The sequence below is a fragment of the Sander lucioperca genome, chromosome 12 (assembly GCF_008315115.2).
Source record: "Sander lucioperca isolate FBNREF2018 chromosome 12, SLUC_FBN_1.2, whole genome shotgun sequence".
Classification (NCBI taxonomy): domain Eukaryota; kingdom Metazoa; phylum Chordata; class Actinopteri; order Perciformes; family Percidae; genus Sander; species Sander lucioperca.
The window spans coordinates 21,715,172-21,742,758 of NC_050184.1; the positions used below are offsets into that span (position 1 = coordinate 21,715,172).

Sequence of the window (27,587 nt, forward strand, 5' to 3'; positions counted from 1 at the left end):
AGCCGGCGGCGAAGGCAGAATCCTTCTGGTGGCCGGCGGTGAAGGCGAATCCCCTCTGAAGACCGGCGGCGAAGGCGAATCCCCTCTGAAGACCGGCGGCGAAAGCGAATCCCCCCTGAAGACCGGTGGCAAAGGCGAATCAAAGGTACAGTAACACTGGTCAGCCCGGACACATCCGACAAGAGACAAAGACAGAACAGGGACCAAATACACCAGGTAACGAGGACTAATGAGGGACAGGTGACACAACAGGTGGAACAAATCAGGGTGGGGCAGAACAATCAAAAAAGGCGGGAAACAAACAAAGACAGGAAGTAAACTAGACAAGACAAGGGAGACAAGACAGACTACAAAATTAAACAGGAAACAGAACATAACAGAAAAACAAGACTACCACAATAAGACAGAACAAAATACCAAAACCCTGACATTATTAAAACATCGAATCAACTAATGCAGTAAAACAAAACTAAAACATCACAAAACAGTATTTACAAAAACAGAGATCTATGTTCTGGAGAAGCTAATTGAAAATCAGTTTGAGTGATCAGAAACTATCTCTGGTAATGAGTTATTAAAGGAGGGTAACAGAATGAAGGAGTCCTAGAGGATCAGACTGATAGTATCAAGACTGGAGATGGAAAGATTAGGTAAACATCTGGTCTTCAACAAAAAGCTAGAGCAGAGTCTAATTCTTTATATCACAATCAGAGAGCCTGGATAGGACTGCACGCTGACAGCTGGAGGTGGTCACTGTCAGACACAAGTTTCTACAAACCCGGGGAGACGCAGTTCAGACGATGGAAGACTGGACAACCAGACGCTAGATACAGTGTCAAAGGTTGCACATCGATGGGTTATGATGAAGGACTCTGGTACGACGACGATTGTGACATCGGCCGTTATCCAGTCTGCGTAGATGTCAGAGGTGAGAATATTAACTAGTGAAGTTTCCCTTCTCTGCTTCTCTTTGCCTCTTTGTTTTCATTATTCAGGCCTCTGTAGTATCAGTCAGTCACTCCGACAAAAAGCAGCTTTCACACAGGTTAGTGCAGATAATAAGACGGCAGGAATAAGAGCAGTACAACAGCTCAGTGGTTCATCAGCATCACCACCAGAGGAAGACATATCATATTATATTATAGAGATTGGACTCGTGCATGTTCACGTGCACACATCTTACAATTTAAACATAACATGTGTGTTTAATGAACCTGAGAAAATATTCATATGCAGAAAAACAACAATATAATCTTGTTTTTTTAGATTGTTTGGTAGATTTAGGACATTTCTTATTAATGTGGAGAGACTGTTAAGACATAAAGTTATTCATTAGTTTATTGATGTGGTTCTTTATATCTCAGTGGATTTATTGTAGATATTATAAAGACATGAATCACAGATGTGGATGGATGGAGGTTGTATGTTATGCTGCCTCTACACTTCTCTGTACTTCATTTTCAGGGTCAAATGTGACTTTTGTCTTCATCAACACCCGTATGACATGGACTAAAGCCCGGAGCTACTGCAGAGATCACTACACAGACCTGGTCAGCAGGGCAGGATTAACAATTTTATGTGCCCTGGGCAACAAGACTCAAGGGCCCCCCCTGCCCCAAAGCAACAATCTATCATCATGAGCATATAGCCTATACTTCTATACTAACAAGTCAGGCTTCTGCGTGGCTTAGTGGAGATGTATCTATGTACAATAGCCTAAACATAAAGTGCATTCAAAAGACGGAACAGATGCATAAATGTTTAACCTAACTTTTTACAATGAATCTATCACAGAACTTGTTGGCTACAGAGTGATTATTAAATGTTTCAGTGTGTAGCCAATCAATTATCTTTTGACTGCAACAGTGAAATAAAGCTAGGGAAGCTTTAACTTAAAACCAGAGATTATTTCTAAAATGCTAAAATGTCAAATGATCACATCATCATCATGAAGCAGGTAATTAGTGTGTATGGAGTAAAAGTCAACCATTGGCTACACTGTTGCATGTAGTTCAAAGTCAAGATCATGCTTATTGTTTCACAATCAACTATATCAACATTTTTTGTTGATGTACTACTATATATTCTTATTTTAGTGTAACAAATGGGCCTTACAACTGGCCTCTTCCTCCCTGTCATCTTCATCTGTCTCCTCCTGATCACTCTCTGCCTCTCCCTCTCTCTTCATCTCTCACAGTCTTCCTTTCCCTCTTCTCTTTTACTTATTTCTCTTATTGCTCCAGTCTTTGCTGGGATGCAGGGCCACCACACTGCAGCAGACTCGCTGTGACAGACTGTGGTAAAGTTGGTCTTATATTGGACGTTGGATATTCGACACATTCGAAAAATCTATTATGCGGCTTTACCTTCCAATATAAAACCAACTTTACCACGGTCTGTGACAGCTCGTCCTCTCCTTGCTCACTGCGCAGGAAGCTACAGACACTATTTTTTACGGTGGCCCTGAAGTGCAAATCGCAACAGCAAATCATAAAACACAACGGAATAATGGGAAAACAAAACGGAAAATAGGAAAACACGACATCAAATATGAAAACACTTGAACAAATCATAAAACACAACGGCACCGGAAAAGGTAGGGCCTATGTAGCAGAGGACAGACCCTCCTGATTGGACAGACGGACTGTCTTTTAACAGTAAGGAGAGGTGAAAAACACGGAAAAGTGCCTACTTTTAACAGACAGTCCGTCTGTCCAATCAGGAGGGTCTGTCCTCTGCTACATAGGCCCTACCTTTTCCGGTGCCGTTGTGTTTTATGATTTGTTCAAGTGTTTTCCTATTTGCTGTCATGTTTTCCTATTTGCAGTTGTGTTTTTCTTTTTGCTGTTGTGATTTGCACTTCAGGGCCACCGTAGTTTTTGACGTGATTCAACATAAAATTTTGATTGAACTGTTTGCAAAAATCTGCATATAATTAGGAAAGTGAGGACTGTGTTTATAATGTGATCTAACATAATATTTGACGGAGCCCAGGGCCCCTTGATGTCCTGTGCCCCGGGGCAAGTGACCAGTTGCCCTAATGGTTAATCCGACTCTGCAGGCCAGTGTGAGAAACATGGCAGAGAACCAGAAGGTACAGGAGGTGATACCTGGAGGAGAATATCCATGGATTGGCCTTTTCAGAGACACCTGGAAGTGGTCAGATGGAAGTACCTCCTCATTCAGCTTCTGGAAGAACGGGCAACCTGATAACAAGAACGGGAACGAGGCTTGTGTGGCTGCAGACTTCAGCCAATCAGGAACCTGGGAGGACTGGCCCTGTGACATGGAGAGAGCGTTCATTTGCTACGGTCCAGGTGAGTGCTAACCCGGGATTCAATGAGTTTTGTTTTTTTTCAACTTTTTTTATAAGATTTTAACAATATACAGTGACACAACATAATGAACAAGTTAGACACAGCATGGAGGAACCGCTATGTCACTTCTCTTCATATCCCTACCCACCCGCAATCCAACCCAGCACAGGTCCAACAAGAGAACAAACAACACGCATCCATGCACACTGACAGAACACACCAATAAGGGGACACAAAAGACAAAAGTAAAAAAAACAAATAGAAAAATAAAAGAGATAGAGAGGAGAGAAAGCAAAACATAAAAAGAGGGGGGGGGGTGGGAATTCAGGAGCTCAGTCCTCCAAATCAGGGGATAAGCTGAGGGAATCAACGAGTTTTAGGAAAGGGCTCCACGTCTCTAGGAATGTCGAGATAGAGCCTTTCAAAGAAGATCTAAGCTTCTCCAGCTTCAAATTGTCGAGCACCTCTTTAAACCAATGGTCGTGTGTAAGGGGGCGGGAAAGCTTCCAGCTGAGCAGGATCAGTCTCCGAGCTAGCAGAGCTGTAAAAGCAAGGGCCCGCCTTAGTGCAACCGGGAGGTCAGTGTCAGGGGAAATGCCAAAAATGGCTGATAAAGGGTTAGGGGTGATAATGTGCCAGTAGGCTCTACTCATGTTGTCAAAAATATTCATCCAAACAATAGTTAATTTAGGGCAAGACCAGAACATATGAGTATGGTTGGCAGGACACTGGTTATACCTGTTACAGGCATCTTGGACAGCGGAGTATATTTTAGACAATTTTGCATTTGTATAGTGGACTTTATGAAGGAACTTGCATTGGATTAGGCCATGACGAGCACATATGGAGGATGAGTGAACCACAGCCAGATTAAGGTCCCATTGTTGGTCCATTATAGTCAAGTTCAGACTGCCCTCCCCCGCGGCTTTTGTCAAAGTACGAAGGTTCACAGTTGCCGCTCATCCATTATAAGAGTTTTTGCAGGTTAGCTGCCCAGTAATATCGTCTGAAGTTTGGGAGTGCCAGACCCCATCAATCTTAGGGGACTGTAATTTCGCCTTGCGGATCCTAGACCCAGATCAGCACACAGCGAGGCGGGGGTTAACCTGCATTAGCAGGCCGGATGCAAATGTCTCCAACGACAAGAGACGCAGTTGGTGATCCAATAAAGTAGTCTGGAAATGATCTAGCCTCGCCTCGAGTTTGGAGAACGCTGTGTTGAATTTGGCTTGGAAAGACTTGAGCTCAGTCAAAAGACTCTTCTGGTCTTCTTTCTTTAACTTGCTAGCCATCCTTTCGTCATTGCGAGGTGTTGTCGAATATAGTTAAATATAAGTGGGCAGTTGCAGCCCTTTGGCTGGACTGTAAAGAAGGTTAAAGATGATGAGAGTGGGAGCGAGGGAGAAATGCGACTCACTCAATCATGTCGCCACTGGCTGGTTGAAGTCCCTTCAACCAGCTTTTACATTTAGATTCAGTTGTGGAGAGTAAATGTGAACATGATGATGTGGATCATTTCCATGGAATAGTTAGTAAAGTTAGCATGCAGTGGTGATCAGCTGCAGATGATAAGTTAGTGTTGAATCTATTGTTTAAACTGATTATGAGGAATGAACAGGATGCTGATTATTATCCAGACAGAAATGTTTGAACTCATAAAGTTTGTTTGATTTTTACAAAGTGGTGTCAAAGAAAGTGATGAAAGTGAAGTTTGAGAACAAGAAGAATCTGGATCTGAATGACCCTGCTGTGATGGAGGCCATGTTGAAGCAGGTAAATCATGTTTTATACTGTTTTACCTTTATGAAAAAACAAATGAGATAAGATAAGTTTTGTTTCTCAGCTGAAACAGAAGCTGAGGGACCAGGGGCTGGACGACAACATCAAACTGAGCTGGAGGAAGCAGGCCGATGGAAAAGTCTTCCACAAGGAAGACAAGAAGACAAACAAGAGGAGGAGGAAGAGGGATGAGCTGTAATGTTGAGTTGCTGCATCTGATCAGAGGAACGTCTGTTTCTTTGCATGCAGAAATACTAAATATATTCACAGCTTTCAGCTTCTCAAATATGAAGATTTGATGCTTTTTTTGTTATATTTGGTGATAAACTTAATATCTTTGAGCTTCAGACTTTTGTTAGAATAAAACAAGACTTTATTATTTATCTGATTTATCAGCTTTGGGGAAATATAACCGACATGTTTTACTGATTTACTGTTTCTTCTTTAATATCTATTTTAATGATAAAATGTCTTTCTTTGTTTGAGAGTAAAGGGTTTTCCACACGGGGAGCGACCGTTGGCCTGAGTAGTCACGTCATGTGAAGGACAACGCACTGCGAGGAAACACCAGGCGATCAATGTGTGGTAACCATGGAGATACTGTATCCCTGCCGTACAACTGGATGAGATCAGCTGACTGTGGTTTCATATCTCCCTAATCACAGGTGGATTTATAACACATAGTGGTAATCCTAGTCTTTCCTAACCACAGACAGTTATTGTTGATAGCTAAAGTTAGCTACATTAGCATAGTCTTGATTAGGGACGTCTTGTGCCGATGCTCTGACAAGAAGAAGCTCCGCTGTCTCTGTTCTGATAACTGTTTAGAAATCACTTTTATATTTTAGTAAACTCACAAACACAACAATCTCTTGTTCATTGATTTGTGCATCGCTCGCATAGAGAAAAGTTCAACACAGTTCAACTCTTGCAGCGTGCGTGCGTAGATTAAGTCATAAAAATAGTTTAGGCTTTTATGGCATAGATTGGCATTGTTTGAAGGTTGCGAGAACGGAAGAGGTAGTTGCACCACACGGAGGCCCCGACCTTGGTGTGTGTGTGTGTAAGATAACAATTTCTGCCTAAGAAACAAGAAGACACTCCCCCTGTGACGGTAGAATAAAAGCTTAAGGGAGAGAACAGATCGGAGCTCATAATTCGGAGGACATCTTGGTGGACCGGGCTCTGACTTCATGTCTGTTGCTAGGGAAACTTAGACTCTGTTGTTGTGAACCCACAGCTGTTTTGAAACTCTTATGCTGGACTCAGTAAACTTTGCTTAACTGAACTCTTCATCTCAGATTGATCCTTTTGTTCTGGTAAACTTAAGTCCAATGAAAGAAGGCGCAGGAATTAATAAATTGGAGTCAGATTTGACAGGCCTTAGGGCCTCATTTGGACAAATTCCTTTTAGCGTGTGCATGTGACACGCACGAACGCGACAGATTCACCCGCTTGTCGCGTCGCCTGTCAAACTGCCCCCCCCCACCTGTCCGCTCGCCTCTCATTGAAAATGAATTACAAGGCGAGACAATCCCTCCCTGTGTGGAAAGGCCTTAACAAGGCGTCTGGCTGTGATGAGTCATAATATCTTTAAATGAGTGATATAGAAGATAATCATGTGAATATATTAGTGTTGTGCTGTCACCTTATAAACAAACACAATCTGAAGATGTTTTTACAGTTTTCAGCCGTGATCCAGAATGAAAATCTGCAGAATTGAACCGATTGTTCATCAGGTTGGAGATGGAGATGTTTTAACATTCTGAGTTTTATTTTAATTTGTTTAAAATCTGGGTAATATTCTGTCTGCAGATTCTGTGTGGCCCTGGTTATTAGAGATGTAAACTTATAACATTAACTTAAAACTTGATGTGACTGTAACATCTTCCAGACAGAAACACTAAATATATTCACAGCTTCTCAAACATGAAGATTTTATGCTTTTCTTTGTCATATTTGATCATAAACTTAATATATTTGGGCTTTAGACTGTTAGAATAAAACAAGACTTTAGTATTTATCTGATTTATCGTCTGTGGGGAAATATAACCGACATGTTTTACTGATTTCTGATATTTTATGTTTATGTTTTTCAGGTTGCACATTACACAACAGTATTTAATTTGTTTAAAATATAAATTATCTTTAGTGTTGAATATTTAAAATCTGTTTTCATCAGACTAGTGCTGCGTTCCAGGCATCCCGTAACAATAAAGTTAATGAAGTTGTGAAAATTATGAACTTACAAAAAGACTTTGAATCTTTTCTTTAACTATTTAAAACATGAGTTGGTGGTTAGCAGCATGACTCAGCATTTTCTGTTTCTATTAGTTGTGTGCATTAAAGGTGCTCTTAGCGATGTTAGGCGACGTTCCTTCTTGTAAGTATTGTCAAACAAGCTCACCCCTCCCTCCTCCTCATCCCGTCCCCTCCCCATCCCTTCCGCACACTATCCCCCCAACCTCCACCCCCAAATACTTCTTGTCGGTTATTGGCTGGAACACTGTTTGTTATGTTTGGTGGTGCAGGTGGACCAGTTTGTTTTTGTTGCCGTTTGTGGAGCCTGGGCTGTCTACAGAGACTGCATTTTTTTTTACAGTGTGTTCAGGGGACAGGCAGCTAGCAGATAGTGAGGAGATGTTTGCTGTATGAGACAAAAAAATTGTAGTTTAAAAAACGCGCCACATCGCTTAGAGCACCTTTAAACAAGAAGAAACAGAAACATCCTTTAATTCAGAGAAACATAAAGTGTCAAACACATGATGACTTAGTCTCTTACCTGTATTCTGTTATCAGGTGTGTCTCTAGGATGTGTGATGGTGGTATTCCTGTCTCTTACCTGTATTCTGTTATCAGGTGTGTCTCTAGGATGTGTGATGGTGGTATTCCCCCCATACACACACACACTCGTCATCACCACACACAATAATCAAGATCAGATGACAAAGTAATTATAACCTTCAAGTGAAGACAAAATAGACAATAACCCATAAACCAAATAAACATATATAATTATAAACATAACATAACATAAAATAAACATGACACCATAAGCCCACCATACTCGTCTCATCCCAACACAAAGCTTCTTAGGAGCCTCCACAAAGTTCAGCTACTTTCCTTGATTTCTAGTATAGACATCCTATCTGGCAAACTCACAAACACACTCCTGGATTGAAGGTGGCACCCCTTCATTCTTCCATCCTCTTAAAATAATCTGTCTGGCTATCATTTAACCAGTCTGGACCCAGCTTCTAATGTGCTTAGACATGTGTCTAGACATGTGTAGACATAAGTTATCATGTATTCCAGTTCAAAATCCCTTGACTTTGCAAATTAAGCGCTTTTATTCCACTTAGGACAAAGGAGAATCGTGCTTGGGCACAGTTTAAGGCAACTGGGCCAGTGTGAGACACCTTAACAGTATTTATTAATAGGCTGATATTTATACCAAAATAGGCTGTCATTTTATAGTGAAAATGAATGCATAGATCACTTTACATATTTCAGAAGAGCTTCAATGTTTTTTTTGTTTTGTTTCAGTGAATTTTAAAACTGTGAAGTAGAGACATGGAGGTGAGCAGCGCTGCAGTGACAGGATGTAAACAGGTTACTGATGAGAGACGCAGCTCAAGAAGGAAAGAGTTGGCCTGAGAAAGAGAAACCTGAACACACAGAACAGCTGAGGCTGATGGGAATCTTATCAGTTTATTAAAAGAATGAAATTCAGATCAAACTCTGAATGTCAGCATGCTAACTTCAAGATCAGTTTAAGCTGTAAAAATAAAAGCTGAAGCAAACTAATAAGATGAAAGTGTAAATGTAATCATCACATCTGCTGAGCTGAAAGATATTCTAACAGAAAATCCATCCATCTTCTTCCGCTTATCCGGTAACGGGTCGCGGGGGTAGCAGCTCCAGCAGGGGACCCCAAACTTCCCTTTCCCGAGCCACATTAACCAGCTCCGACTGGGGGATCCCGAGGCGTTCCCAGGCCAGGTTGGAGATATAATCCCTCCACCTAGTCGTGTCTTCCCCGAGGCCTCCTCCCAGCTGGACGTGCCTGGAACACCTCCCTAGGGAGGCGCCCAGGGGGCATCCTTACCAGATGCCCGAACCACCTCAACTGGCTCCTTTCGACGCGAAGGAGCAGCGGCTCTACTCCGAGCTCTTCACGGATGACTGAGCTTCTCACCCTATCTCTAAGGGAGACGCCAGCCACCCTCCTGAGGAAACCCATTTCGGCCGCTTGTACCCTGGATCTCGTTCTTTCGGTCATGACCCAGCCTTCATGACCATAGGTGAGGGTAGGAACGAAAACTGACCGGTAGATTGAGAGCTTTGCCTTCTGGCTCAGCTCTCTTTTCGTCACAACGGTGCGATAAATTGAGTGTAATACCGCACCCGCTGCGCCGATTCTCCGACCAATCTCCCGCTCCATTGTCCCCTCACTCGCGAACAATACCCCAAGGTACTTGAACTCCTTCACTTGGGGTAAAGACTCATTCCCTACCTGGAGAAGGCACTCCATCGGTTTCCTGCTGAGAACCATGGTCTCAGATTTAGAGGTGCTGATCCTCATCCCAGCCGCTTCACACTCGGCTGCGAACCGATCCAGTGAGTGCTGAAGGTCACAGGCCGATGATGCCATCAGGACCACATCATCCGCAAAAAGCAGCGATGAGATCCCCAGCTCACCAAACTGCAACCCCTCTCCACCCCGACTACGCCTCGATATCCTGTCCATAAATACTACAAACAGGATTGGTGACAAAGCGCAGCCCTGGCGGAGGCCAACTCTCACCTGAAACGAGTCTGACTTAATGCCGAGAACCCGGACACAGCTCTCGCTTTGGTCGTACAGAGATTGGATGGCCCTGAGAAGGGACCCCCTCACCCCATACTCCCGCAGCACCTCCCACAGTATCTCCCGGGGGAACCGGTCATACGCCTTCTCCAGATCCACAAAGCACATGTAGACCGGTTGGGCATACTCCCAGGCTCCCTCCAGAATCCTTGCGAGAGTAAAGATCTGGTCCGTTGTTCCACGACCAGGACGGAATCCGCATTGTTCCTCTTCAACCTGAGGTTCGACTATCGACCGAACCCTCCTTTCCAGCACCTTGGAGTAGACTTTACCGGGGAGGCTGAGAAGTGTGATACCCCTGTAATTGGCACACACCCTCTGGTCCCCCTTTTTGAAAAGGGGAACCACCACCCCGGTCTGCCACTCCTTAGGCACCGTCCCAGACTTCCACGCAATGTTGAAGAGGCGTGTCAACCAAGACAACCCCTCCACACCCAGAGCTTTAAGCATTTCTGGACGGATCTCATCAATCCCTGGGGCTTTGCCACTGTGGAGTTGTTTAACTACCTCAGCAACTTCCACCAGGGAAATTGACGACAACCCCCCATCATCTTCCAGCTCTGCCTCTACCATAGAGGGCGTATTAGTCGGATTTAGGAGTTCCTCAAAGTGCTCCTTCCACCGCCCTATTACCTCCTCTGTTGAGGTCAACAGCGTCCCATCCTTACTGTACACAGCTTGGATGGTTCCCCGCTTCCCCCTCCTGAGGTGGCGAACGGTTTTCCAGAAGCACCTTGGTGCCGACCGAAAGTCCTTCTCCATGTCTTCTCCGAACTTCTCCCACACCCGCTGCTTTGCCTCTTTCACGGCAGAGGCTGCAGCCCTTCGGGCCCTTCGGTACCTTGCAACTGCCTCCGGAGTCCCCTGGGATAACATATCCCAGAAAGACTCCTTCTTCAGTCGGACGGCTTCCCTGACCACCGGTGTCCACCACGGTGTTCGTGGGTTGCCGCCCCTTGAGGCACCCAAGACCCTAAGACCACAGCTCCCCGCCGCAGCTTCAGCAATGGAAACTTTGAACATTGTCCACTCGGGTTCAATGCCCCCAGCCTCCACAGGGATGCACGAAAAGCTCCGCCGGAGGTGTGAGTTGAAAGTCTGTCGGACAGGGGCCTCCTCCAGACGTTCCCAGTTCACCCGCACTACCCGTTTGGGTTTACCAGGTCTGTCCAGAGTCTTCCCCCACCCTCTGACCCAACTCACCACCAGATGGTGATCAGTTGACAGCTCTGCCCCTCTCTTCACCCGAGTGTCCAAAACATACGGCCTCAGATCAGATGAAACGATTATAAAATCGATCATTGACCTTTGGCCTAGGGTGCTCTGGTACCAAGTACACTTATGAGCATCCCTATGTTCGAACATGGTGTTCGTTATAGACAATCCATGACTAGCACAGAAGGGCATGTTTAAACAATAACTACCGTAGTTTAAAAGTAGTTTTGTGTTCATTTTGTTAAAGCCATTCACATATAGGGATTCCCTCGTACCATCTAACCATGCCACCCTGCCAAGACCTTTTGCCTCCCCTTTGCCCCCCCATGTAAAAGTTTCTAGATCCACCACTGTACCCAGACAAAAAAAACAGACCAGATGACAAAGTAACTACAACATTCAAGCAAACACAACAAAGTAACAAAATAAACCAAATAAACATATGTATAAATGACAACACCATAAGCTCATCATACACATCTCTCCCCAGCACAAAGCTTCCTAGGAGCCCTCCAGAAAGTTCAGCTACTGTCCCCATTTCCTGGTATAGACATCTAATCTCTAAAGTCGATGGCCTGAAATGAGCCAGTTGTAATTGTCAACAGTATTTATTAATAGGCTGCAGTGGTGTAACGAGCCAACACCGGGCCCTTAAGCAGGATTATCAAGGCGGGCCCCCGTACTACAGAACGTGATGACGGAGCAATGTCCACGAGTAGGCTACCATCAATAGGACAGGATAGGATCATAGAGACACAGCATATAAGAGATGAAAATCAGGAGTAGCCTACGCGCACCACAACAACAAAAAAACACTGGTGAATGTGCACCATAACACATGAAAAACACACAAGGGCAGTCCCTCCAGGATTTCGCTGCCTGTTTTGAGATTGTTGTGACCCAAAATGCCTGATTTCACAGGAGCTTTTGTAAAAAAATGCGATAAAAGTTGTGATGTCTTTTGTTTGTTTGTTGCAATAAAGTTGTGAGAGACAGTGAAAGTTGCAAAAAAAGTTGCATTTTTTTTGTAGCCTGTAGTTCTTAAAAAATAAAAAGGAAACTTGTTTTGGGGAGAATAATAATTATTATTATTAATTAATTACTCTGGGCTGAGATTTCCTAGGAACCAAAAAGGCTCAGGATGCTGCAAATGTTGGTATAATATGAAAATGGCTGGTGGATTGAAGACAAAAAATAATAATTTATTGAATGAATCAAATATGAACATATCTGTCATTGTCAGTGGCTTGTTAATCTTTACATTGTTAGTTAATTTCCTATCCTGGCCTGGGACACATTCATATGGTTTGATAAAGTACTTATTGGACTTTAGCTTATTGCACTTACAATAACGTAGCTGTCCTCAATTTAAGTCATCCTGTACATCTCATCTGCGGTTTTTCCTGCATCCATCGTGTGTGTTTGTGTGTGTGCGCGTGTCAGATGTGGGTTGAACTGAGCAACCCCGCCCGCTGCAGAGAGCCGACAGGAAAGAGCAGCCGCTTTCAGCGACTTTATAGTGAAAAAACAGCGTACATTGATGTTAAAATGTATACAGGTTGGCAGGACGGTGTAATGCATTGCGCGGTCTTTCGCTGTATGCTTTGTTGGTAAATGTGAGATGTTCGAGTCACACACGTGTCTCGTCCACGGTCTCGTTTTCATATCAGAAACAAGGAAATCAATTTGACCCGCTCTCACTCCTGCTTGGTCACTGGCTCTCAGAGTGCACGTGGAGTGGGACTGCTGGGATTGTCGCGAGTAATGAAAATGTGATAAGGGGCCCCGGCTGTCAATCAATATCTTCCAGTCACGCGGGCCCCTGATTGGTCCGGGCCCGTAAGCACTGCATACCCTGCTTACCGATAGTTACGCATCTGATAGGTTGATACTTTTACCAAAATAGGCTGTTTGTCATTTTATAGTGAAAATTAGAGAGAAATTAAATGATTCCCACGAAAATTCATTTCAGAAGAGCTTCAATGTTTTCTTTGTTTAGTTTCAGTGAATTTTAAAACTGTGAAGTAGAGACATGAAGGTGAGCAGCGCTGCAGTGACAGGATGGAAACAGGTTACTGATGAGAGACGCAGCTCAAGAAGGAAAGAGTCGGCCTGAGAAAGAGAAACCACATGTTGTTGTGGTCGTTTCATGCCAGCGTTGTGAGCTGAATACTTTCTATTCTGCAGGTGTCAGCTCCTCCAGCTCTGCAGGTCACACTGTGTGAACAGCTTTTAGTTTCTCACTGAAGCTACCGGCCTGTTGGTTCAATTACCAAAACCACAATAATATACCTCTCATCTATGAAATGATTAGGACTTGGTTGCACAGGGACCTGTTGGTTTCATCAGACCAAACAACTGCTTTACGTCTCATCTATGAAATGTATTATGACTTGGTTCAGAGAAATCCCTGTACACAAATTGTAGGAGAAAATAAACTTTTTTTTACTTTACATTTCACACAACTAAAGGAATCTTGAGGATCAACAAGGTGAGTCATGTTCTCCTCTTAATGTCAGTATGAAGCCCCTCAGAGCAAAGATTTGGGAATTTTTTTTAGCAGTGTTGATGGTAAACGTAGTCAATTGAAGTAATAACTTCCTGAGTGTGACCGAGAAAGCTGAAGTTCGTTTTGGTGGAAAGAAAAAAATATGGCTTTGTGGCGTTTTTGACAAAAAGCTGAATAATTTTTGTTTTTTGTTTTTTAAAATTGAGCTATAGTTTAAGGAAATAATAAACTTTATTCGTATAGCACTTTTCAAAACAAAGTTACATTTGCTTAACCACACAAATAAAATGGCAGACGAAGCATCATAAAACAATGTAAAAGTTATACAGCATTAAGCAAGGAGTTACACAAGATAATAAGTAAAATAAAATATAAAATAATCAATAGAAAAAAAGTTATGCCATAGAAAGATAACCGTGAATTCAGGCCAAGGCCCCTGTAAAAGCACACTAATAATATTCTTATATTCAACTCTTAGCTTATTCCCCTCCTGCTTTCCTTGCAGATTTCCTTAGATTGTAGTAGCACCAGTTGCCGTGGTCCTCATTGACACCCACGGCCTCTCTTTCTTCCTCTCCCTCTCTCCCTCCCTCCTAATCTACTTTTAGCTGCAGGACGATCTGAGCCATCCTGTGTTTAAGGTTAAAGATATAGTTGTCGAGTGAATTAATTTGATAAAAGGTCCTTTTGGTTAAAAGAGAGGTACAATTCAGTGTCATCAGCATATTGATAGATACTCACTTTATGCTCACAGAGGATGGCTGTGAGTTACCGATAGCCGCACTAAAAGATCTCTCTTGTAAGTAGGAATAAAACCACTTATAACTGAACCGGAGAGGCCAACGCAGTCTTCGAGACGTACCAGTAAAAGAGAAAGGTCAATGGTATCAAATGAAGCACTTAGATCTAGCAGAACAAACCGAAGATTTCCCCTGTTTAAATGATTAGGTAAAAAAACTGTTGAGCTCAATACAACATTTCTTTCCAGTATGTTGTGTTGGGTAAAAAAAATGATCAGAAAAGATCCATCTTTATAAGCGAGCGTCAGATGAATCAGGATTCTCCTCCGTTCTCTCCTGCTCCGCCGCCGTTAAAAGAGGAGACACCTGTTTGAAGAAAACACCATTTGTTTGGTGGTAGTTGAAGTAGTGGAAATTGCTTTTACTTTAATTTGGAAAAATAATTATACAATAAGATGTATAAATCTGGACAGTCAATGTGGAAAACTGATCTGATAAGAGTTACACAGACTACAGTTTGGTGATGGTTAAATGGATTTACCTCTGGCCTCCGAGCCTCTGGCCTCCGATCCTCTGGCCGCCGATCCTCTGGCCTCCGAGCCTCTGGCCGCCGATCCTCTGGCCTCCGAGCCTCTGGCCGCCGATCCTCTGGTTCCTCTGGCCTCCGATCCTCTGGCTGCCGATCCTCTGGCCTCCGATCCTCTGGCCTTTGAACCTCTGATCTCCGTTGTTCAAGAGGAATGTGCTCCTGCAAAGAGTTCCATACAGTGAGTTTGGAAGACATGAAGTTGTTTTCATATAATCCTTTCTCTGTTCTTTTCTAAATACACCCATTCATCAATGTTCATCCTGAGGGGAACATAAATGATGAACCACATTTCGTCACAATCCATCCAACAGAGATTTCAGTCTGGAAGAAAGTGGACTCATAAAGCTGCTAATAATTAAAATAAAATGACAAAGAAAGACACAGAGTTAACAGATGTTGGTTCTTTACCTGGTTTCCGGCTGCTTCTGGAAATGTAGGTGCAGTGGGTTGTTCAATCAGTTCTTTAGCAACATCAAAACATTTTTGCCACTTGGGTTCACCCATTTTCAACTTGACTGCGTCAGTCAACTTTTCTTTTGCCGCTTTTGTCAAAATCTCTTTCAGCACATTTTCCTCCTCATCCAAAATCACTTTGTAGTACAGAATATTTCTGTTGCAACAACTTGAATCCTTACAGCATGTCATCCGTCCAAATGATGATATCAAGGCAGCCAGGAACAGGGTACAAAAGAGCAGAGACATGCCGATAACCTGAAAAAAAAGGGAACAAATATGGGTATATTATCACCACAGAAGCTGAGAAACAGCTGTAGTTGCAATAAAACCCTATTCTGGAACTTTAATATCAAGAGTTTTCTCTGAAAGACCTTTATAAACTATTTAACAGATTCATAACAAGAGCTTCTCATATAGACTCCATCTTGACTAGTCCTGGGGCCTCATTTATAAATGTGGCGTTCAAAAGCAAAGCTTTTCTAAAAAGCAAACTTGATGGGAAAATGGGCGTTCCTCCACAGACACTCTGACCCCGGCATACGCACAGAAACAGGTGAAATGAGAAACGGCGACACCAACGTCAGATGGATTAAACACGGGAAACTGAGACCATTGTGTAAAATACATCGAAATATTGCCTCTCATTAATAATATGAAGAATTAACTAAGCCATTTTCCGTCTGGCAGAGCATATGGTTTTAATATGGTCATCATATACAGTATCAGTGTTTTATACAGTGTTTATTTTTAAGGCTTTAGATTATATTATTTATTTTTGTTGTGTTTTAAATGTTTGTTTTTATTGTAGGTCTAAAGCATGTTTTAACCAGGTGCAATAGAAATAAAGTTTTACTAATTACATGCTCTTGCGCATTTGAATAATAGATTAATTCCGACACCTAATAATTCCGTCAGCTTTTAAGATAAAATCAAATTGATGGGTATAAAAAGGCATGCCAAGCTTAATGACGCACATTGTCTGGTTTTGCACTGTTGGGAGATGTGGCAAATGGAGACAGACAGCAAGAAGACTTGTTGGCAAACGAGGATGAGTGGGCTCAGAGCCGGTTTCGACTGCCTTGAGCTGTCTTGTTGGATCTCTGTGCTGCTTTGGGAGTTACAGAGAGGACCACTCGGAGAAACCACGCCGTGCCGGTGCCACTTCAAGGAGGGTCAGCTCTGGCATCCCTTCGCAAAAACACTTTCTCTGTGTAGCGATGGACCCCTTTTTTGCATCAACTTTAATATCGGACCATTTATTTTTATTTTTCTGGGGCAGTTGCATTAAATGCATCTACAACATGTCACTCTACAGCGTTTTTGGCATTAATAATGCCCACACTGTGCCCTCCAAACATTTTTTCCTCTTTAACAAGAACTACAACTTCATATCGAGTGAAAGTCTTTTGTTTTATTTTCCTCTCTGCACATGATGTCACCATGTATGGATGAATATTAATTTGGGGCATTCCATTGACTATTTAGGGGAACTGTGGGCGAGACATGAAGCCAAAGCTGTGCCACATTTAGAGTTGATTGTGATATATAAAGGGCAACCAGCGTACGATGCGCACTGTTTTATGAATCAGAATATTTCTGTGCGTACGCACTTTCTATGTTTCCAATACTGACGGAAATTTACGCATGGTTTTATAAATGAGGCCCCTGGTCTTGGATCAGGGGTGGAGCTTCTGGGTCTACAGCCCGTAATGTTTCCTCTAAAGCTCTGAATCTTTGAGGGTTTTAAAATAATAATAATTTTGTGTCATTTCGCCTCAGTCACTCTGAATGGAGCAGCAAATCAATGCAGCAGCCCTACCTATGTAATGGGACTTAAAAACAGAAACACTGGACAGTTTTTGCCTCACTTTAGACGGCAGGAGTGAAAATAAGTCATCCTCAACATTTGTTGTGTTCTGGTTTTAGAACAATTTTACCCCCCATTCCCATTTCCCCAATATAACTTCTTTATATGATCACATCATCTTAAAAGAATAATCCAAAGAACACAAGATAATAAACTCAGATGAATAAAAGAAATTTACAATTACAGACTGACATGATGTGTAGAAAGCAAAACAAACTCACCATTGAATGGTTTTTCAGTTCAGCGATGATCGCCTTTTCCTCAGCTGTCAGGTTGTCTTTGTTTTTGCAGGCTAACTGAGCCTGTTGTTCAGAATGATCATTCTGACAGCAAACATACCAGTCTCCATCAATGAACACAGAGGTAACCCACAGCAGACCTACCAACACGGCCTTGACAATGTGATAAACTAAAATGCTGAACAGTTTGCAACGTGTTTTAAAGTCTTTCTTGCAGTCATCTGTACACATACATGTACAGGCGCAGGTATACTTCCAGGCTCTCAGAAATGTTCTGTCCGTCCAGAGTTGTAAAACAAATATAATAAAGAACGGCATAATCATGTAGTAATTGCAGTCAAGAGCTTGTCGTTTGCATGAGCACTCCAAATCTTTGTCAAGCACAACATTGTGCACAAAAATCACAATCACTGCGACGTAGGTGCTGAGTTTTTTGAGAGCGAACTTTGGCAGGAAGTTCTTCATCTTTGCTGCAAAGTCTGAATCTGCTCAGGGTTTTCTTGCTACCTCTAGATATACCAACATGAAACCATGCTTTTCCTGTTTATGCAAGAAAGCCACTACATGGTTTTAGATCTGCAAGTACTCGAGTAAGATTTCAAATGTTGGGTGTTTTTTTTGCCTTCAGGTTTTCATTCGAAGGAATTGGAACCTTTTGTTTCTTGTGCTAGTATTTCCTGCTTCTGTCTCTGATCTTTTACCCCTGTGAACACAAATGCAACACAACGCTCACATTTGGGGAGTGATTGTGGCTCTTCAGCATTTTTTAAATAGAGATACAGTATACAAAAAAATGAATAAAGCAAAGCTACGGAAGCCCTGAAAGACAAGGCGGAAATTCTTTTTTTTTTTGACCATTGTTGGCCAAAACCTAAGTTTATCTCGTATGTATGAGATAGTTTAACCCAAGTCAGCGCCTATACACAGTTCCATTATGTGTAGGCTATATATCTTTAAGAAAAGTCTGAAGGAAAAATTGCTTATAACGTTATTGGTGAATATTTCTTAAATGTTATATTTGAACTGGGATTGTCTGTATTTTGTGGTATGTGTTTGTGTTTTGTTGATTGTAAATTAATGTAAATTAATTTAGTGTCTAAATATTCTCTGTTGTATGATTATTATCAGGCCCGCTCTGAAAAGCTTTTAGTAGCTTATTTGGGGTTCCCCATTTCATGCAGCCTACATATGACCATTATACCTTCTGAAGCTGTGTTTTAATGATTTGAAATAAATGATTAGAACAGTTGATAACAACGCATTACACTGTTTTTTGTGCACACAGAGTAGCAACATGTCCACAGATAGAAGTTGGACAGGACTGTGTGTACGACTGATTTAGTGAGACACAAATAAGACAGAAGTGCTAATACACTGTATGTTACTACCATAGAGGTAAAATGGATAGAAAGGCCACTGAACTGTTTCCCGTGGTCATTTGATTGGTACACAACAAAATGGCGATTGTTGTTAGATGTCATAGTGACAATATGCTTCAGTGGAGCCGTAAACTGTCGCAGCTCGCTGGGAGGAGAGCCGCCCGACCCAGCTCGGGAGATGTTCTCGGAGTTGCAGGGACAGTTAGACCCAGCAGCAGTGGGTCAGCAGACCGCTAACGTTAGACCCAGCAGCAGTGGGTCAGTAGACCGCTAACGTTAGACCCAGCAGCAGTGGGTCAGCGGACCCCTAACGTTAGACCCAGCAGCAGTGGGTCAGCAGACCGCTAACGTTAGACCCAGCAGCAGTGGGTCAGCAGACCGCTAACGTTAGACCCAGCAACAGTGGGTCAGTAGACCGCTAACGTTAGACCCAGCAGCAGTGGGTCAGCGGACCCCTAACGTTAGACCCAGCAGCAGTGGGTCAGCAGACCGCTAACATTAGACCCAGCAGCAGTGGGTCAGCAGACCGCTAACATTAGACCCAGCAGCAGTGGGTCAGCAGACCGCTAACATTAGACCCAGCAGCAGTGGGTCAGCAGACCGCTAACGTTAGACCCAGCAGCAGTGGGTCAGCAGACCGCTAACATTAGACCCAGCAGCAGTGGGTCAGCAGACCGCTAACATTAGACCCAGCAGCAGTGGGTCAGCAGACCGCTAACATTAGACCCAGCAGCAGTGGGTCAGCAGACCGCTAACATTAGACCCAGCAGCAGTGGGTCAGCGGACCGCTAACATTAGACCCAGCAGCAGTGGGTCAGCGGACCCCTAACGTTAGACCCAGCAGCAGTGGGTCAGCGGACCGCTAACATTAGACCCAGCAGCAGTGGGTCAGCAGACCGCTAACGTTAGACCCAGCAGCAGTGGGTCAGTAGACCGCTAACGTTAGACCCAGCAGCAGTGGGTCAGCAGACCGCTAACGTTAGACCCAGCAGCAGTGGGTCAGCGGACCGCTAATGTTAGACCCAGCAGCAGTGGGTCAGCGGACCCCTAACGTTAGACCCAGCAGCAGTGGGTCAGCAGACCGCTAACGTTAGACCCAGCAGCAGTGGGTCAGCAGACCGCTAACGTTAGACCCAGCAACAGTGGGTCAGTAGACCGCTAACGTTAGACCCAGCAGCAGTGGGTCAGCGGACCCCTAACGTTAGACCCAGCAGCAGTGGGTCAGCAGACCGCTAACATTAGACCCAGCAGCAGTGGGTCAGCAGACCGCTAACATTAGACCCAGCAGCAGTGGGTCAGCAGACCGCTAACGTTAGACCCAGCAGCAGTGGGTCAGCAGACCGCTAACATTAGACCCAGCAGCAGTGGGTCAGCAGACCGCTAACATTAGACCCAGCAGCAGTGGGTCAGCAGACCGCTAACATTAGACCCAGCAGCAGTGGGTCAGCAGACCGCTAACATTAGACCCAGCAGCAGTGGGTCAGCAGACCGCTAACATTAGACCCAGCAGCAGTGGGTCAGCGGACCCCTAACGTTAGACCCAGCAGCAGTGGGTCAGCGGACCGCTAACATTAGACCCAGCAGCAGTGGGTCAGCAGACCGCTAACGTTAGACCCAGCAGCAGTGGGTCAGTAGACCGCTAACGTTAGACCCAGCAGCAGTGGGTCAGCAGACCGCTAACGTTAGACCCAGCAGCAGTGGGTCAGCAGACCGCTAATGTTAGACTTAGCTCATTCTCTGTAACTGATGCTTAGTTTTTTATGTTCTAATAATTACATAGTGAAAATGAATGCATAGATCATAATAAATGCATGACAAAAGTTTCCCTCCACAACTCATTTTTCAGAAGAGCTTCAATATTTTCTTTGTTTAGTTTCAGTGAATTTTAAAACTGTGAAGTAGAGACATGAAGGTGAGCAGCGCTGCAGTGACAGGATGTAAACAGGTTACTGATGAGAGACGCAGCTCAAGAACGAAAGAGTCGGCCTGAGAAAGAGAAACCACATGTTGTTGTGGTCGTTTCATGCCAGCGTTGTGAGCTGAATACTTTCTATTCTGCAGGTGTCAGCTCCTCCAGCTCTGCAGGTCACACTGTGTGAACAGCTTTTAGTTTCTCACTGAAGCTACGGGCCTGTTGGTTCAATTACCAAAACACAATAATATACCTCTCATCTATGAAATGATTGAACTAATAAATTGAAATAATGACTTGGTTCAGAGAATTCTTGGTACACAAACTGTAAAAGAAAACCAAAATAGTATAAAAGTATAAAGTCTATAATATGTGAAATGAGTAGCTGAAAACATCACTATCAGTAGATATTACTACTTAAATGTACTTTATTATTTGACAGAACAGCAATAATAATCAGAGGATTTATGTTTCAGTAAAACATGATACATCTGTATATACATGATACAAAACATGATATATCTGTGATCACAAGAGAATATTTTTGGAATATCGTTTGAAAACAAAATGAAACGGATGATTTCTTATTAAACATTGTGTACATTAAATGCTGATTTAAGAATTACAAAACAAAGAACAATTCAATTGTTCTGCATGATTGTTTTTTTTTTCATGAAGACTCAGAACACAAAACAACTTTTTAAACTAAGCAAATCTAAATCATCATTTGTAGGGATGCACCGATATCGCTTTTTTAAAAACCAAGTTCCAATACTTACATTTGGGTACTCGCCGATACTGAGTACCAATATTAGTACTTACTGTAATGATCCCTCTGGGGTCTGAGGGTGTTTTCAGACACACAGCTCTGATATTGTTGTCAACTAGAACTTTATTCTGTTCAACGCTCAGTGCCCAGGGGCCGGACATTTCACTGAGCTAGTGTCAATAAAATAAACCATATCATTCAAAATACTGAGTCATGTTTAGAAAGAACGCAGAACGCAAAGTCTGATGATGTCATTCATATACATATGAAGTAGCCATGTGGGTTTAGGGCTCCAGCAGAGAGGAGGGTTTGTTTACCTAGCAGCTGAGTTCACAAGATGTTGTCCCAATTTAAAGACTCGTGGCAAACTATAAACAGTTAGGCTACAGACCGACAGCTTTCATTTTAGCTTGTTACTAAAAAAGTACAAAGTTAAAGTAGCACAGTAGTTGTTAAAACAGCGCCGCGTAGAGAGACCACATGTAGACGGAACAGATTGAAATATGTCTTTCTTCATGTTTACTTTTTAAAGGCTGCTGATGTGCTTTATCACAAAGTCACTGTCCTGTTGCCCATTAAGTTCAGAATACATTTTAAAGTGTTATTAATTACATACAAGGCCACCCATGGTCTGGCTCCAGATCACATTAAAGAGCTTTTAACCCCTTATAGCCCCACCAGGCCCCTACGATCAGCTGATCATAATCTTATAGATGTTCAACCAGACTGAAAGGGTGACGGTGTGTTTCCTGTTACGACCCCCCCCGGCTTTGGAACAGCCTTCCTCTCAGTGTGAGACTGTTATTGCTTCTCTTCCTCTGAGAAGGTAACATCACGTTGCTATGAAAACAACAGACAACAGACAAAGCCAGAAATCTTGGTGTAGTCATGGACTCAGACCTGAATTTTAACAGCCACATTAAGACAATTAAAAGTCAGCCTATTACCACCTTAAAAATATATCAAGGGTTAAAGGACTTATGTCTCAGCAAGACTTGGAAAAACTTGTCCATGCTTTTATCTTCAGTAGACTAGACTACTGTAACGGAGTCTTTACAGGTCTCCCTAAAAAAATCACTCAGACAGCTGCAGCTGATTCAGAACGCTGCTGCTCCAGTCCTCACTAAGACCAAGAAAGTGGATCACATCACTCCAGTTCTGAAGTCTCTACACTGGCTTCCAGTGCCTCAAAGAATTGATTTCAAAATACTTTTGCTGGTTTATAAATCACTAAGCAGCGTTCAGTTTTCATGCTCCACATATCTGGAACAAACTCCCAGAAAACTGCAGGTCTGCCGCAACTCTCAGTTCTTTTAAATCAAGATTGAAGACATTTCCTTTTGATGTTGCCTTTCTTAGTTGGTAGTGTCTTAGTTAGAGTAACTTTATGATTACAAGTACGAGTACATGCGCACGGCATCAGAACGATACTGGCGTCGGTATCGGTGCATCCCTAATCCTCATACCTACATGTGAGCCAGTAAACAGCTGGGTTTGATTCTTTGGGCTCAGACGTCACATCTGTCGAACATAATCAGCATTTAGTCTCGTTCTGCTTCTCGTGGAGGTTTCACGCTCTGAAAAAGAAGAAAAAGAAGATGGCAGGTGAGGTTAGAAGCCCTTAAATCTTCTGTTTGAGTAAAAGTATCAATACAGCAACATGAGAAATACTCCATTACTTTTAAAATGTGAATAACATGTAGTCAGGTCAAAGTAAAAGTTGTAGAAACTGATCATTGAGACATTTCATCTACATGATCTGTTCTCTATATTTAAAGATCTGGGAGTTTAATTTAGAAATTTAAGAATTAAATGAAGACAGTGCTGGAAGAAATAATGGAAAGAAGTTGTTTCACACTTTACAAAAAGAGAAGAAATATAAAGATGAAAAGTTGAGTAAAAAATACAAACATTTTAAAGTCTCCAGAGTGTAAATCCTGTAGAGAACTGGAGGTTATGTAATAATATTTCAGAGTAAAGGTGGCTCCCTCCAGTGTTCTCTGGAGAAACTACAGTCTGTTAAATCTCACAGAGAAGAGGAAAGATGATGAATAAGATTTCACACGTTAAGATGGGAGAATGAAGATGGTCCTCTGATACATATGCTGTAGGCTATATATGTGAGAAAAAGGCCAAATATGTTGGGGATAAAAACGACAAAAAATGAGGTAAAGGGTTAAAAAAATGACCCCAAAAAAAGGAAACAAAAAACGACATGTTCTGAAGATAGGGCCAGCAGTCCAAAAAGTCAAAAATAGTAGGAAACAATGACAAATATGTTGGAAAAAGGGACAGAAAAGTAAAACAAAAGTGACAAAAAGGAACATAAAGCGACATAAACAGCTGAAATCTTGACAAAAGGTGAATAATAATGAAGAAGTTTAGAAGCTTTGTTTGAGGATCGGCAGTCAAAATGAGTAAAGAAAAGTTAAAGTTAATAGGAAAAAATGACAAATATGTTGGAAGAAATGACAAAAACCTCAGAAAAAAAGTGTCACAAATCTAAAAAAAAAATGACAAAGACATGTAAAACCATAAACTGGTTTTGTTGTTTGATGATGAAGCTGTTTTACAGTCTCCAGCGGAGCCGTCATCTGCTGATTCATATTAAAGTCAAAGAACATCATTCATTTATTTCTTTATTATTTCATTTTTAGATTATGAATTTTGGACTTTGGAAACTTTGAAACAATTTAAAATAATCCCTGGAAAACGGTAACGTCCCCTCATTAGGTCACACTCAGGTATAATATAGTATAGTAATATAAATACAGTATACAGCATCGAGGAGGGAGCATCGAAGAGGGAGCATCGAAGAGGGAGCATCGAGGAGGGAGCATCGAAGAGGGAGCGTCGAAGAGGGAGCGTCGAAGAGGGAGCGTCGAAGAGGGAGCGTCGAAGAGGGAGCGTCGAGGAGGGAGCGTCGAAGAGGGAGCATCGAAGAGGGAGCATCGAGGAGGGAGCATCGAAGAGGGAGCATCGAAGAGGGAGCATCGAGGAGGGAGCGTCGAAGAGGGAGCGTCGAAGAGGGAGCGTCGAAGAGGGAGCGTCGAAGAGGGAGCGTCGAGGAGGGAGCGTCGAGGAGGGCGCGTCGAAGAGGGAGCGTCGAGGAGGGAGCGTCGAGGAGGGAGCGTCGAGGAGGGAGCGTCGAGGAGGGAGCGTCGAGGAGGGCGCGTCGAAGAGGGAGCGTCGAAGAGGGAGCGTCGAAGAGGGAGCGTCGAGGAGGGAGCGTCGAGGAGGGCGCGTCGAAGAGGGAGCGTCGAAGAGGGAGCGTCGAAGAGGGAGCGTCGAGGAGGGAGCGTCGAGGAGGGCGCGTCGAAGAGGGAGCGTAGAGGAGGGAGCGTCGAAGAGGGAGCGTCGAAGAGGGAGCGTCGAGGAGGGAGCGTCGAGGAGGGAGCGTCGAGGAGGGAGCGTCGAAGAGGGAGCGTCGAGGAGGGAGCGTCGAAGAGGGAGCGTCGAGGAAGGAGCGTCGAGGAGGGAGCGTCGAAGAGGGAGCGTCGAGGAGGGAGCGTCGAAGAGGGAGCGTCGAGGAGGGAGCGTCGAAGAGGGAGCGTCGAAGAGGGAGCGTCGAAGAGGGAGCGTCGAAGAGGGAGCGTCGAAGAGGGAGCATCGAGGAGGGATCACAGAGGAGCTATAGGCTGACGAATTCACGTTACCCTTCAGGGGAAAGGACGTCTCTTCCCTCTAAAACACATTTCCTCGTTGCCTCTCTCCTCCGATGATTTCCTCGCGTCTCTCCCGTTCCTCCTCGGTGGGAGGGACTAAGACGTGAGGACAGGAGGCAAGTGGAGGAGTCGAGGAGTCCGTTGAAGTGACATGAGATGCAGCTCCGGTTGAAGGACATGTTTCCTCTGAATGGTGCGCAACGGCTTTGAGTTCTGTTTTCTCTGGTTTGGTGGGCGTGTCTCTCGTATACTGTGTCCCAGGTGATAGCCAATCAGCAGAGACGTGACTGTAAACTCGTGGTAATAAAAAGGCAGAGTGAACCCCTGTTTCTGTTTAAATAACCTGCTGCTGCGTGTTGTCGGGGCTGAACGTGACCCAGGTCTTGGTCTTGACTACAACACTGATTAGCTGAGTAAATACTGTGAGATTACCTGCTGTAACTCACCTGGTCTCATGTTTCCCCTGTTTGTTGTTGCTCCTCGTGTTCAGGAAAGTTCTCTTCAGATGTAATCAGATCTGCAGCCACATTGCAACACTCCTCCCATCGGTTCCTTCGTACTCTGTCCTCGATCGCTCTGCTCAGCGTCTCTTTGGCTGATTTCCTCAGAACCTCCTTCAGCACCTTTTCCTCCTCCTCTAACATCAGTTTCTCATACAGTTTCCTTCTGGAAGATATCATCCATCTGAAATACGCCATCAGGAATGGCACACAAACGATAACCAAGAAGAGAAAGGAGCCAAAAACCTGCAAGAGAAACAACAGTAAAAGATTAGATTATCACTTCATCATCATCATTTCCTTTAGGTTAATACACACAATTTATGTATTAACCTAATATTGAAAAAAAATCCAATCTAGATATTGATATTTTAAAAATCGACCTTTTCACCATGGATAATATGGATTATTGCATCACTTAACGGGCACACACACACACAGATGCACACACACACACACACACACACACACACACACACACACACACAGACAGACACACACACACACACACACACACACACAGATACACACACACACATACACACATAGACACACATGCACAAAGACACACACACACAGACACACACACACACACACACACGGGCTAAACTCATTCAGACAACATTTAAATATATTTTTTATAATATTTATTTTTAGAGAATTTCAAAATGTTCAAATGGGAAAAGTATAAGGAGAATTGTGACAGTTGAAGTGATACTCAGCCCTTTAACCCTCCTGGTGTCCTCGGGTCAAATCTGACCCAGTTTCAAAAAGTTTCTATATCAGAAATTTGGGTTTCTTTCAAACAAATTTTAAAACAAAATAACGTGGATGGTTCCTTACAATAGTCTTCACAAGTTAAATAAATGATCAGGTCACTACTTTCATTGAATTTGGGTTTTTTAGTTAGTTATAGCATTTGGAGAAAAAAACAATTGATAAAAGAACTTTAAAAAAAAATGACAAAAAAGTCAAAAAAGTGACAAAAAAAGTGACAAATGTAAAAAAAAAAAAATAAGGCTTTACAAATTTGGGAACCCACTTCAAAAGGCTCAGAAAAAGTCGACAAATGTTGAAAAAAGTGTCAAAAACATCAGGGTAAGCCACAAAAGTGTCGAAAAAAGACGACCAAAACGTTGATAAAAGGTTTTTCATTTAAAACTTTGACTCAGAAAAACTAAAAGTTGCAGGTCGACGGGACGACAACACCAATAATAAACACCAATATAAACGGCTCACCCTGGACATGTTCCTCAGTTTAGCGATGGTTACTCGTTCCTCTTCAGTGATCCTCCCCACGGCTTTGCAGGCCAACTGTCTCTGTTGTTCAGAGCGATCGTTCTGACAGCAGACGTACCAGTCTCCATCGATTAAAACCACGACAACCCACAGCAGGCCGATGAACGCTGCCTTGAAAATGTGATAGAATAAAGAACCCCAAAAACTGCAGGTGTGGGTGTGTGTGCCTCGGGGCACACCTCTGCACAGGAGTCTGTAGACGCTCCGAAACGAGCCGTCTGTCCACAGAATCAACAGGTAAACTATAAAAGCTGGCAGATACAGGTACACGTTGCAGTCCAAGACTTGTGGTTGGCAGGTGCATTCAAAGTCTCTGCCAAACAGGATGAAAACGGCGATGACTGCGATGTAGGTGCAGAAACTTCCACAAGCCAGATGTATACGTCTGTTCTCCATCTCTGCAGTGCAGTTGGCATCGACTGACAGTCTGCAGCTCGGACCGTCTGAACATAAACCAACATGTTCCTGACTCGGCACATTTC

General features: G+C 43.3%; 3 protein-coding genes across 8 annotated transcripts in view; 1 reads left to right on the top strand and 2 right to left on the bottom strand.

Annotated features, from left to right (window-relative positions):
* The first annotated feature begins 852 nt into the window (after positions 1-852).
* On the top strand, positions 853-5,305 carry LOC116059176 (L-selectin-like). The gene is made up of 5 exons (XM_031312128.2): positions 853-928; positions 1,465-1,550; positions 3,062-3,317; positions 4,999-5,090; positions 5,161-5,305. Exons 1-5 carry the CDS (start codon positions 853-855, stop codon positions 5,293-5,295), a joined length of 645 nt encoding a protein of 214 aa, XP_031167988.1. The 3' UTR covers positions 5,296-5,305.
* A 9,053-nt stretch (positions 5,306-14,358) lies between these two features.
* LOC116059179 lies at positions 14,359-18,282 on the bottom strand. 3 transcript variants are annotated; one of them, XM_031312134.2, is made up of 4 exons: positions 17,564-18,259; positions 15,428-15,730; positions 15,101-15,178; positions 14,359-14,800 (listed from the first exon to the last, which is right to left on the bottom strand). In XM_031312134.2, the coding sequence occupies exons 1-4, from the start codon at positions 18,044-18,046 to the stop codon at positions 14,744-14,746; spliced, it is 921 nt and encodes a 306-aa protein (XP_031167994.1). In that variant the 5' UTR covers positions 18,047-18,259; the 3' UTR covers positions 14,359-14,743. The 3 variants fall into 3 exon arrangements, with proteins under 3 accessions (XP_031167994.1, XP_031167993.1, XP_031167991.1); XM_031312133.2 differs by lacking the exon at positions 14,359-14,800 and adding an exon at positions 14,833-15,100 and having other exon boundaries at positions 15,146-15,178; positions 17,564-18,281; XM_031312131.2 differs by lacking the exon at positions 14,359-14,800 and having other exon boundaries at positions 14,833-15,178; positions 17,564-18,282.
* Positions 18,283-23,009: 4,727 nt separating this feature from the next.
* LOC116059182 overlaps positions 23,010-27,587 on the bottom strand; it is a 27,013-nt gene continuing 22,435 nt past the window's right edge. The window contains exons 1-4 of one of the 4 annotated variants that reach the window (XM_031312139.2): positions 27,046-27,587; positions 25,987-26,052; positions 25,739-25,893; positions 23,010-23,218 (exon numbers count right to left, since the gene is read on the bottom strand). The exon at positions 27,046-27,587 is cut by the window's right edge and continues 77 nt beyond it. In XM_031312139.2, the coding sequence (XP_031167999.1) occupies positions 25,759-25,893; positions 25,987-26,052; positions 27,046-27,501 (657 nt within the window). In that variant the 5' untranslated portion in view covers positions 27,502-27,587 and the 3' untranslated portion in view covers positions 23,010-23,218; positions 25,739-25,758. Of the gene's footprint in view, positions 23,219-25,738; positions 26,053-27,045 lie in introns of all 4 variants that reach the window. The other 3 variants (XM_031312138.2, XM_031312136.2, XR_004107238.2) reach the window with 3 other exon arrangements.

Coding starts and splice junctions, on each gene's coding strand:
- LOC116059176 (XM_031312128.2), top strand. CDS start 853: ATGGGTTATGATGAAGGACTCTGGTACGACGACGATTGTGACATCGGC. Junction 929..1,464: donor AGTCTGCGTAGATGTCAGAG/GTGAGAATATTA, acceptor CTTCATTTTCAG/GGTCAAATGTGACTTTTGTC. Junction 3,318..4,998: donor GTTCATTTGCTACGGTCCAG/GTGAGTGCTAAC, acceptor ATTTTTACAAAG/TGGTGTCAAAGAAAGTGATG.
- LOC116059179 (XM_031312131.2), bottom strand. CDS start 18,046: ATGAAGAACTTCCTGCCAAAGTTCGCTCTCAAAAAACTCAGCACCTAC. Junction 15,731..17,563: donor AACTGAAAAACCATTCAATG/GTGAGTTTGTTT, acceptor CTTTTTTTTCAG/GTTATCGGCATGTCTCTGCT. Junction 15,179..15,427: donor CAGAAGCAGCCGGAAACCAG/GTAAAGAACCAA, acceptor AACTCTTTGCAG/GAGCACATTCCTCTTGAACA.